General features: G+C 40.3%; 1 protein-coding gene across 1 annotated transcript in view; it reads right to left on the bottom strand.

The window, feature by feature from the left end:
• grm2b (glutamate receptor, metabotropic 2b) overlaps positions 1-13,208 on the bottom strand; it is a 30,028-nt gene that overhangs the window by 2,353 nt on the left and 14,467 nt on the right. Inside the window, exons 3-4 of the mRNA XM_038695422.1 lie at positions 4,641-5,478; positions 2,962-4,025 (exon numbers count right to left, since the gene is read on the bottom strand). Of these exons, the coding sequence (XP_038551350.1) occupies positions 2,962-4,025; positions 4,641-5,478 (1,902 nt within the window). The remainder of the gene's footprint in view (positions 1-2,961; positions 4,026-4,640; positions 5,479-13,208) is intronic.

Here is a 13,208-nt window from a genome sequence, read left to right as displayed (position 1 = left end):
TATTACTTTACTACAGTCTTTGATCCAATCAACTCACTCACTGTTTTATTCGTTTCCTGCTCTGGTCACTCCCAAATCTTTAATCCAATCAGTGCAATTCCCTCTCGCCCCTTTATGCTGGTTTCCTCCAAATCATTGAACCAGTCTCTTCATTTCCCTCCGTTCCAAAAACTCAATCCCGAACCAATCACAACCTCGCTGTCAATACTGTATATGCAATATGCTCTTCATCGTCTTTCAGCTCACAAAACACCTCCCCTCCTCCTTCTCCTCCTCTCACCTTACCTGCCATAACAGCACCAATTATCTTCACGTTCCTTCCATCGTTCCTACCACATCCTACTCACTTAATTATAACACATAAGCATCCTTTATTACAAATACATAAATGAATAATCAGTATTATCTTGTTGGCCTCTCCTTGTGAAACGTTGTGGGATATGTCGTAGCTGTAACTTTGATTGGTTTCTTGTTTTTACATGACTGAAACTTGGTCAAAACACATTTAAAAAATGTACAATCATCAAATATTTTTAAATGTTCCTTTGTTTAATAATGAATCTGGATGATTATAGGTCAGATCATGTGATTTAACTGTATTTAGTCACAAAAACACAAACAGAAATCTCTTCGTTTAATATTCTAGTATTATTAGCCACATTTCCATTTTCAATTGTGTGTGTGTGTGTGTGTGTGTGTGTGTGTGTGTGTGTGTGTGTGTGTGTGTGTGTGTGTGTGTGTGTGTGTGTGTAAAGTTGTCAATTATGAATGTTAGCAATTCTAATTGTGCATCTGCGTGTGCATAGAGACCAGGGCAAGAAGAAGAACCTGGAATAAGCACAGCTGGCTGTCCTGGAAAGTCAGGGCCTTGTTAGTCATATTTCAGCTGCTAATGTGAGCTGACTGCTGGGGTCATCTTCATGTGCACCATCTCTTCCCACCCCACTGGTTACCCCTGCAGTCCAGGAACTTCTATTTGCAGAACCACAGCATGAAGTGAAATCCTTCCCAAACACACCGCACAACAACAACACTGCAGAAATATGAGAAGTCCTCACTCATTTAAGCTTTAGACCACAGACATAACTGGTGAAAATGCCGCCAAGACATTGGTACTAGTACTTCACTTGTCTCCAGCTACTTACCTTTTTCAGCATAAAGATGTCTTTTTAGTAGCTATTTCCAATTAATTTAGCTCTACAAATAATTATGAAGCACCAATAGGATGTGTCACTGTGTTAAACATGCTGTTCTTCTTGCTTCTTTCTTGCCTTCTTGCTTTAAAACTAACAGCAAAGAGAATGAGATTACAATTTTACAGTTTTTTTAATGCTGTCTTTTAAAATCTTTTATCATATTTATATGATTGATTATATTTATATTGATGGATATCTTTGCAGTTTGTCAACTGATATTTGTATTTTAATTTGGATATAACATTAATTTAATAATAATTTTTACTTTTATGATTCAGTATGTGAATTTATGACAATTATCTTAAAAAGATAAATGTATAATTAATCAGTGCACATTACCTCAGGCATTGACTATATCTATAGAGATAATGAGGACTTTTGATCCAATTAGAAGAATGAAATGTACAGGTGAACGTGAAATAATTCACATGTAAATGTTTCTGGAAATAAGAGAATGACCAACAGTGAAACCTTGAGTTCATCATGATTCACTGGGCAGCAAGGCTAGTCTCTCATTAGAATATTTCTGTGCTATCCAACCCTAATTTGGAATGTGGCAACTGAACCACCGGCAATTATTATTGGTGTCACAGAACCAAAGCATCAAGGTCTCTGTTGCAGTGCCAAACCACTCATTCTTTCAATTACTCTCTGTGCTGCCTCTTCAGTATAAAGCCTTATATTCTACAATGTTCAGCCGGTCTAATATATCCCACTGGGGATCACGAAAGGTAAAGGTTTTTGGTTCACGGTGCCAGAGAGGCTGATCACCACAGACATGAAAAGCCTAAGGTACATGATGATAGAAAGCTTGTGTGATCCTAGACCTCCCCCCATCTGTTTGCACAACAAAGGCCTTGTTGCACACCCTGACCAAATGCTGTAGCAGCACCCTTGAGTCTGCCCAGGGCAACAGCACTCAAAATTTACATGGCCTGTCAGTGTTATGCCTGTTATTTTGTCTTATTTGTCTTACTTCACACTGCATAGAGAAATACATGAATTTGTCCTTGCAGCTATAAATATTCTACTTGGGAAAAATAGTATGAATACTCAAATGTTTGGCCTGTTGCATCTTTCAGACAAGCCCAGTAATAGTTTTGCATATTCAGCCCATGTATTATTGTCATTTGTGTGATGCAGGGTAAATGCAGCCTTTAGCCATTTGTGTAAAGGCTAATAGCTGCAAAATGTTATCCCCTTGTGACAACTCTGCAGCAGATATGTCATATTTCCACTAATTATCAGGTAGGCGATTCCACTAAATGAGCCAGCACTCCCTGCTTACAATTATTTTTACCACAGGTCATAACACTGCCTAGTGAGTTATCTATATAGTGCCAGTTGTGATTGAGTCTTAGTATCTAATACCACTAACTGTAATAAATCTCCAGAATTCATCTTTTGCTCCTGAAATGCATCATTAAGCATTTACTAGCCCCGATTCAATAAATCAGTTTGACTGTCATTAATTATTTCTATCTGTATATTCCTGCCTGATCTGTCTCCTGAGTCTTTGTTCTTGTCTTGAAATATCCTTCAACCCACATGAAAGAAAGCTTGCTCTTTCATGGGTCTGGGTGACGGTGATCAAATGGAATCGGAAAGTGACACCTTCTTCTTTAGCAATGATGAACACACTAGGGATAGTCATTTATAGACTAAGTTTACATTATTCCACAACAGTGGACTTGAGAAGTTTCTAGAAATATAGATTATAAACACTCAACTGACTTTATAAAAAAACATTTTCATAGATAGTTACCCTGTAGTCACTGGCAGTGACATAGAAGATGGGCTGGAAAGCGAGCCAGATGATGCACGTGGTGTACATGGTGAACCCAATGAACTTGGCCTCATTGAAATTTTCAGGGCACTTTCGCGTCTTGAAAGCGTAGACAGTGCAGAGGATGATGAGGATGCAGTTGTAGGTGAGTGACATGAGCATGCTGGAGTCCCTGCTGTTGCATTTGAGGGTGACCACGTCTCTCCTCTCCGGGCTCACCTCCTTCCGAACCCCTGGCACCTCCACCAGCAGCCAGGTAAGAGCCACTAGTAGCTGGCAGGAGATAAGAGCACCGCAGATAGCTACCTGGGAGGCGGGGCTGATGAAGCGCGGCCGCTGGGCTCCATCCTTCACCCCGCTGAAGATCCGAGCGATGCGGTTGGTCTTGGTTAGAAGAGCTGAGTAACACACTGCGAACGAGGTGCCCAGACCTAGTCGGCGTAGGGTGCAAACAGCAGTGGAAGGCTTGGCAATGTAGATAAACGTCATGAGGTAGCACATTAGCACTCCCAGCAAGAGGATGTAAGAGAGTTCACGTCCACTTGCTTTAACCACAGGTGTCTCATTGTGCTTAAAGAACAGGGCAACTACTGATAGAGTACATAGTATACCAAGGCAGGAGATGGAAACAGGCCCAATAGCCCAGGCATCCTCCCACCGGATGTATTCTTCAGGCAGATCATAGCAGCCAGTCAAATTGGCCAGGGGCCACTGACCGAAGGTGCAGTCAGCACAGGTGAACTCATCCTGCAGGTACTGATAGGGCTGACAGGGAATACAGATCCAGCAGCACACGTCTCCAGGCTGCATGCTCTTCACCTCATTCTTCCTGCAGGGGTCGCTACACTGGGAGGTTGGTGGTACGTGGCCATGCCAGGGCACCAGGGTGGTGTTCAGGGTAAGGTTCTGGTCCCAGTAGCCAACCTTCCTGTAGACGAACTTCTCCTCTTCTTTGTGATAATGAAAGATGTTGTAGCGGCTGATGCTGTCACCAAAAGAGTCAAAGCGAACCATGTTTTCAGTGTCAGCAGGTCTGAACGGAGCTGGTAGGAGGCAAAAATAAAGAAATGTAGACTTAAAGCTACTGTAAAGGATTTTTAAGTCAAGGATGATAGAAAATTAAAAGACTCATTGTAACAACATAAAATTCCATGTATTACCACTGTATCCCATCCTTCACCCAGCTGAAGGATGGGAAATAGTAGTAATAACACTAATAGTACTGTGCATTCATCTAGTATTTTCATAAAAATTGATGCATACAATTAATAAAGTGCTCTTAATACTCAACACACAGTTTTTCTGCCATTTAAGCTAATCAAAATGTGAGTATTCATTCATCCAACACATATCCAGTATTCTCAGAATAGTACCTTCTAGATAGGGTCCCCTCCCACTGATTCCTCCAAGCTAATTCATGATTTATTTTTGCTAATTGAATAATTACAAATCCCTTTTTAGTGCGGCAGAGGAAATAATTTGAAGTCTTAATCCAGTGCCATGCTTATTTGCAACCCCCGTTTGCTTTACATTAAAACCTTCAGATCCCATTGTCAGCTATTTAAAAACAATTTCACATGAAAAAAGGAACATTTAACACAAGTGTTCTTGTTAGCGTGAAACATTTTGTCTGTGTTTGCTTTCATTGCTGTGCCTACCTTCAAACTTGGTCTTCAAGATAAACTCCTTGTAGAACCTTTTGCCGTTACCTGGTTTCATGGCATCACAGACTTTGGATGTATTGGAGCATACAGCTTGCCTCATGTTGTGCAGAGCATAGGCCATGGCATAGACTGCGTTTACCACAAACATGATCTTGGACTCCTGCTCAAACGTTCCATCTCGTAGGCTGTGTTCACTACAGCCAGGTTCCTGGAGACTACAGCCAAACCGGTGCTCCCAGAACTCTTTGAACCACGGGTTCCTTGTGTTGGTGTATGGGTTCAGCTTGGTGAAATAGTCTTCAAATTCTCTAATTGGGTAGGAGGCCAGCTCAATGGTGAAAGCATTGTCTGCTGCAGTTTCGCTGCCTCTCACCACACTCTCTTGAGCTCCCCATCCATCACTGGCCACCCAGATGAATGTTGCATTCATGCGAGCAGCAGCCACCAGCAGCTCACGGGCATCTTCACTGCGGGTAAACAAGACGACCACCTTGGCATTGGACTTCTGCTGCAGAGAGCGGATCACATTATCATAGCTCTGGCGGTTCATGGAGCGGCTCACCTTGGCTGAAGTGGCGATGCAGATTTGGCGAGTGCGGGCCTCCTGCTGGAAGGCATCAATGCCAGTCTCACCATAGTCGCCCTCTGATGCTACTGTAGACACGTAGGTCCAGTTGAAGAAACGCAGGATCTCAGCCATAGCCTTAGCCTGGTAGAAGTCAGGGGGCACAGTGCGGGCGAAGTAGTCATAGCGGGTCTTATCGCTGAGCTTTGAACTGGTAGAGGCATAGCTGATCTGAGGGATCTGGAACAATCGCAGAAGGTTGGCCACCTGGAAAAAGAAGGGATATATTTCATTGGGTATATTAAGCTTAATTTCATACTTGCATAATCTTTATCAATATATTTTTTAATTATTGTTTTATATATATTTATTACCCCTTTATTGGATATAGTTTCAATGGCAATGGAGTGACACGAACCATGGTGTGCATCTTAGATTGCTCAGAATGCCTGGGGAAACTTTTATTTAGTGAGGGGAAACCTTTATTTGATAAGTTATATTTTGGGAATTTATAGCAGTAGTTGCTGCGGGTTAGTTTACAACTTGCATGGGACAATGTCAGTCACAGGTAATCATTATTGGTGATAATAGTTTGCTTGTGTGGATTCTTGGCATTGGCATTTCAAAACAGCCGTATTGCTTCTCTAAAATGTGATTTTTGGCTCCTTGGGGGCAGTGGATACAAGCCGGTGAACACAAAATTAATATAGTATCTTTACCTTTTAAGTTAACATGGCAAACTTTTTCACATACAGTTGCCTATTTATACATCTAGCAGACAGAGACAACGTTAGCACTGATTCGTCATTTTTTGGCCACCTGGTAAAATCACTCTCCTTTAAGCTCACTGTTTTGGTCCCTACCAAAACAGTGAGCTAAAATACATTCTAATGTTCCGTAGAGCTGAGGGGAACTGAGTTGGGTGATTATTATCCGTGACTTTGTTACAATGAGCAACCCCAATTACATTACACATAAACGTATTATCCATTTTTATTCTAAAAATGTTGACTTTAGCCACCTTAACAGATCTAGATTGATCCATTTGCAGATTCTTGAGGAGATGGCAAACATTCAGATTGCTCACTGTTACAACATTCTTATGGTTTAAATGGCACTAGAGTGAACAAAATGCTGCAATGCTGCATTTTAAACCTCTGAAGTGTTTTTCAGCATCTTTTAACTTGTAGATATCCATGGTCTGTAGTTAAAGGGCAGAGCTGATGTCTGATGTGCTTCTGCTCTGTGGCGGAGACTGGCAGTGGAAACAACGACAATTCAATGCTCCTCTATCTTAAACTGTTTACTCTGTCAGGGATCCACATCACCAGCAGCTGGTGCCACACATCCCTTCACAGATAGTGCCAGATATCAACAGCAACAATGGCCCAGAGATAAGATTTGTATCGGTGTGTTTTGTTGCTTTCTCGAGTTAAAACCATTCTGTCAAGTCATTCAAGTCTCATGACAGATTCTGTCAGATGTTATGATGCCCACCTAACCCAGACAAATATATTGATTTCCTTGTGGAGATGATAGTTTTGTGGTGCTGAGTTGGATGATATTCTTTGACTGGGAACTTAGCAAGGCATCCATGTTGGACACAAGCCTGCTGAAATGATTGTGTCAGAGTCATAACATTTATCATGGCAATTATTTTCCCACACAGCATTACAGAGGTGAGAGCTGGTGAAAACTTGTCATTTTGCGGGATTCCTCATGAGACACAGTGGTGATTAGTAAATACCCATGAGCTTCAATATGACTACCTCCTCCCTCAGGCATCATTGTATGCCTGGAGGCTTCCCAAACAATGGCATCCCAGTGGATTCAATTGGAACCTTCCACACTCACACTAAGTCCCATTAAAAGTACTATTCTCTGTTACAGCTCACTCATTCCAACCCACGAGAACTTAAACAGAGCTATCAATCGTTATGTGCACTAGAATTCTGCATGTGGTGTAAACCCTGAACACGTTACTCAACGATCTTTTCGTAGTCCTGCTAGTGGCATAGCTCTAGGGATGGCAATGTCAACCTGACAGTCAGTTGGTCCATAACTTTGGTCCAGACTGACATAACTAAAAAACTAATTACTAGATTTTCATAAAATTTGGTACATGGATTAATGTCACAAAGTAACTTTGGTGCTGCCCTGATCCTCTTTCATCTAGTCTTACCATCAAGTCATTTTTCTTGATTTACAACCAAACTAATAATTCCGATCAGCCTCAGCTGTGTGTTAAAGCCCCCCTCCAGTGTATTTTGACATTTCTATGATATTTCATATTTTTCATATTTTCTTACAATGTTGATTACCCACATAGTTCGCCAAACATTTTTTGACAAATAGCTTAATTTTGTGCTCAAAGTTGTAAACGTTGCTTAGTTGTTAAAACGGGGTGGTGACATATGACAGTAGTGTATATGTGTACATAACACAGACTGTATATAAAAAGGTACATACACATACAGTAGTGACATGTAGTTCCATAAGTCATACGTCATTCTCCAAGCTTGCGCAGCGCACTGTCATGCCTCGTTAAGTCAGAGCATCAAACCTATAAACATCGTTGTGAGCTAGCTAACCAATTTATCATGTAATTTACTTAGAACTTACAGTAATGTCTCTCTGTGTCTGATTGTTGGTTTGTCTTTCTAGTTTAGTTAACTAAGTTGTAGTTAGCCAGGTGTAGTTAGCTAGCAGTTATTGCAGAAAGTTAGCTAACAGAGGGTCTTCATTTTATTTTCCTCCTCCTGGTTTAGTTTGCTGTTCATTGTCATTATGGCATTTGTGCGTGCGGTGTTGGAGGACAGATGACAGAAAACATGTCGCACTTTCACCTGCCACCGTCTTATATACAGTCTGCAACATGTATTTTACTGACGGCCGTTTTACCAGTGCGTCAGCGGAGGAAATGGTATCAGAAGTCTTTACATACAGTTCAACAGAGTAATAGAAATAGAAACAATTAGGCCTTCGTAATGAAAAAATAAAAAATTAAAACCTTAATCTAAGATGGTGAACATGGTAAACATAATACCTGCTAAAAATCAGCATGTTAACATTGTCATTGTGAGCATTTTAGCATGCTGAAGTTAGCATTGAGCTCAAAGAACCACTGAACCTACAATGTAAGTACAACCTCAGGAAGCCACTAGCATGACTATAAGCTCTTTTTCTAGTTTATTGTTTACTTCCATTTAAGAGTTTTCTTGCATTACACTTTCTGAGTGCACAATTCTCTCCTCCAGACACCTTTTCATTGCTATGGCCAGCCTTAATATAAAGTGAAGCTTTTGTAAACATACATTACTGGACTCAGAAAACCAGAGGAGACTACACACTGTTTGGCCTCAGAAATTACTGACATTAACCCTAATCTGCGGGTAGCCATGTGCTTAACCTCCTTTAGCTAAAACACCCCAAAGACAAGAGCCACCATAAAATACTGGCACACTATAAAGTCTTGAGGGGATGGATGGAGTAAATATGATGTATTTAGACAAGCACACTGCACTCAGCAGTAGTCCTCTCCACCGTTTGTAGCAGAATATAGGGCAGAGGTCTCAACAAATTACCCACTGAGAGACGTGATTTCCATTGCTCATGTATGGGGAAATGACTGACTGTATCCCTGCATGTTCTGATTCATTTATGTTCCCTAGGATATATATATAGTATTTTGCATGCAGCAGGCTAACATACACTCACCTAAAGGATTATTAGGAACACCTGTTCAATTTCTCATTAATGCAATTATCTAATCAACCAATCACATGGCAGTTGCTTCAATGCATTTAGGGGTGTGGTCCTGGTCAAGACAATCTCCTGAACTCCAAACTGAATGTCAGAATGGGAAAGAAAGGTGATTTAAGCAATTTCGAGCGTGGCATGGTTGTTGGTGCCAGACGGGACAGTCTGAGTATTTCACAATCTGCTCAGTTACTGGGATTTTCACGCACAACCATTTCTAGGGTTTACAAAGAATGGTGTGAAAAGGGAAAAACATCCAGTATGCGGCAGTCCTGTGGGCGAAAATGCCTTGTTGATGCTAGAGGTCAGAGGAGAATGGGCCGACTGATTCAAGCTGATAGAAGAGCAACTTTTACTGAAATAACCACTCGTTACAACCGAGGTATGCAGCAAAGCATTTGTGAAGCCGCAACACGCACAACCTTGAGGCGGATGGGCTACAACAGCAGAAGACCCCACCGGGTACCACTCATCTCCACTACAAATAGGAAAAAGAGGCTACAATTTGCAAGAGCTCACCAAAATTGGACAGTTGAAGACTGGAAAAATGTTGCCTGGTCTGATGAGTCTCGATTTCTGTTGAGACATTCAGATGGTAGAGTCAGATTTTGGCGTAAACAGAATGAGAACATGGATCCATCATGCCTTGTTACCACTGTGCAGGCTGGTGGTGGTGGTGTAATGGTGTGGGGGATGTTTTCTTGGCACACTTTAGGCCCCTTAGTGCCAATTGGGCATCGTTTAAATGCCACGGCCTACCTGAGCGTTGTTTCTGACCATGTCCATCCCTTTATGGCCACCATGTACCCATCCTCTGATGGCTACTTCCAGCAGGATAATGCACCATGTCACAAAGCTCGAGTCATTTCAAATTGGTTTCTTGAACATGACAATGAGTTCACTGTACTAAAATGGCCCCCGCAGTCACCAGATCTCAACCCAATAGAGCATCTTTGGGATGTGGTGGAACGGGAGCTTCGTGCCCTGGATGTGCATCCCACAAATCTCCATCAACTGCAAGATGCTATCCTATCAATATGGGCCAACATTTCTAAAGAATGCTTTCAGCACCTTGTTGAATCAATGCCACGTAGAATTAAGGCAGTTCTGAAGGCGAAAGGGGGTAAAACACAGTATTAGTATGGTGTTCCTAATATTCCTTTAGGTGAGTGTATAAGCAGCCACACTGAGTCAGTCAGTCACACTTGCATTGTAATAAGGTAGTTTCCTCTTGCAGGGTTTTCAGACAGGCAGTTGGCCTTCATCAGTAGATTCTTGGAGAAGCTTGACAGCGCACCTTTCAGGACGGCACTGGAGTGTGTGACAGTAACCGTCTGTTCGTCCTCATGCGGTACTTCTCACTCTCTCCATCAACAAGTCAGATAAGAACACAGCCACAGTACTGGCTCAGGGGTATCGGACTGTAAATTTTCTCCCATTGCATGAGACTCCACAAACTCCAAACTTGCATTTCATTTCTTAATTAAGTGGTAATAGATGGTACAGTTTGCAAGGAGCTTTGCCAACACCGACTAACACTAATTTATTTCGATGAACCTTAATCATGACCAATACATAGCTATAACTCTTTCCCCATCCCTAGTATAGACACAAACCACTTTAGTTTGTTTGGATCACAACTGCACTAATCTGAGGCATCAATTAGGTGCTCTTCAAAATCTAAAAGTTCCCAAATGTGATATAGCTAGGGCCACAGTCTCTAAAACATAATACGATCCACAGTTTACATAAACAGTACTCCCTACTCCCTGCTCCCTGCACAGGGAATGTCGGTTATGGGAACTTCCATCGAAAAAATTCTTCCATTCAGAACACCCTGCAACATCATCAAAGCACATGTCAGTTCCACCGTTACCGTGTTACCCTGGTAACGTAAATACCTCGGATACCCGCTGCTACTGTGGACATTTACTAAAATTAAATATTGAATATACATTTAAAAAACTGATACAATTATAAAACTTATATTTCCATAACTTCTTCTATTTATATTCTATTAAAATGTATGTTATTTGTGAATGAATGTGATTGGATTAATTTACAAGAAATGCGGCGTCATTCTTAAAAATATTCATATGAGCATTGTTGTTTTTAGGCAACCTAACCTCTGAAATTATCATATAAATAATGATAACATTAGTTACAACGAAAATAATTACAGATATACAAACTCTGTGGTCTGCTCTATTTTTTGCCGCTCCTATGAGGCGCAAAGGCTTATGGGTAATCTTTCTTGTCAACTTCCTGCGAAGTGATGAACCGTTGTTCCCTTCTTCCCTACACAGTTCACAGTACCCTTTGAAGTGAACATGTTGTGCTCCCTGCAGTTTGGAATCTTACCTAAAATGGCTGAATACCCTATGCAGTCCACTTAGCAGGGAACTACAGGACGATCGGAACGCACCCATAGTCACACCTCAGCCTCCCTGTATGAGGTGGCCTGATTAAATTTTAAGGCACCCTCTTGAATATATTTTCATATCAGCTATGTCAAGTTTTTACAATAACTACTCTTTTAAGATGTAGAAATCTGAAGTTTGCCCATTTCTTGTGTGAGGACAAACAATTGCAGCATTTGCAAATCATTGCATGAATTAGATGAATGACCTCATTAGCATTACAGGTTATTTCTAATATATCATTGTAATTATGGCAGCACATTCTGCAGTTAAGGTTTTGTTTTCATTTTATTATTTAGCAGGTTCATTAGTGAAACAGTGATTGTATTCTTTGTGTCCTTAAGTAGATATTATGGATGCCTCCTTCACTCCAGTGTTCCTTTAAACCCAAACTGTGGAGTCTACAGTCTTGTCCAGTCTCTTGGCAGTATAGCAGGCAGTAATATGCTCTGTTATACACACAGTGCAGTGGTTGTATAATTTTTTATACATAGATTAATACTACTGTACAAATCACCATATGCCAAGAAAAATAATTTTTGTCCCAAATATTCAGGTAAGTAGGTTTTTACCGACGTGTAAATGAATGGAATAGTTATAATGTATTATTTTATTTATATTGTCATATTATTCATTTTTGATATTACATTAATGTAATTTCAGACAGGCGGCAGTCATTCACAGTAGATGAAAATGAAATTGCTGTATTTCTGAATGCAAGTCCACTGCCTTTTTTAAATTCAATTTGGTACTTTTTATTCATATCTCGCACTGCACTGTAACTGCCCTGTAATTTTTATTCTCCTGTTTAATCTGTCTTTTATATTTTAAATTATATTCACCTTCAATTTTATTTTATTAGTTTGAATCCTATTTATTTTTCTTGTTATACTGACTTGCATTTCTTTTATATCTTGTATGTCTAATGGAAAGCTCTTTCAATTTCCTTGTTGTTGAAAGGTACATAAATAAACTTCCCTTGCCTGAGATCTATAGTTAAACAACCCCTCATGTCAAAAATGTGTTCTGTTTATTGTTCCTTCAATTGGATATTTGACTGTCACTATGCAGAATGATGGGAGTTTGACTCAAGAAGGCTGTTTTCATATTCACCTGATGGAGCGATAAAGTTACTCTGTCCTCACGTTAAATCTCAGTTTAAGATGTGCGAGCATGAGCATGATTTGTCACATTAGATTGAAAACCAATCATAGTCCAGTTTGTAACTGTTGTAGACTTTTCAGTGAAGTGGGAGACATCTTGTAATCCAGCAGTTTAACTCTTGAAATTAATAGAAGTTGAACATTCATAGATTCAGATTTTTCATTAAGGGAGATGAAGTAGATGTAGTTTGTTTGTGGAGAAGTCATATCAGAAACACATAATTATTCAAAGCTGAGTATTTTTAAATGTATGTCTGAAGTGGATCTTTAAATAAAGAAATCCATTTATATCAGCCAGAAAATATTTTGGAGGATATAATTTATAGGTCCATTAGCTTTCCCCCTCACTTATAGCCCCAGTTTTACTCTTCCCTATGTTCCCATTGTGACACAAGCTTAAAACAAATGTATTACGGGCCATGAACAATATATAACATACTCAATGTTTACAGCTTGCAGTGTTTACAGCTACAGCAAACAAATAAATACAGTATATTTGTGTCGCTCCTCAGATGTAGACTTATGAATCCATAAGCTCTACTGAGTTAGATGTGATGTATAAGATGTATTGAGGGACGATATGAGACAGCTGGAACACTGGCAGTCTCTTACTCATGTGTCTGTCATGATTTCTTTCAACATGAAAAGTCCATCT

Source organism: Micropterus salmoides, unplaced genomic scaffold (genome assembly GCF_014851395.1).
Source record: "Micropterus salmoides isolate LMB-PRFRI ecotype aquatic unplaced genomic scaffold, ASM1485139v1 Ms_hic_scaffold_4, whole genome shotgun sequence".
NCBI classification, from domain to species: Eukaryota; Metazoa; Chordata; class Actinopteri; order Centrarchiformes; family Centrarchidae; genus Micropterus; species Micropterus salmoides.
Note: the sequence above shows the minus strand (reverse complement) of the source record. Positions and strands in the feature narration are given on the sequence as shown.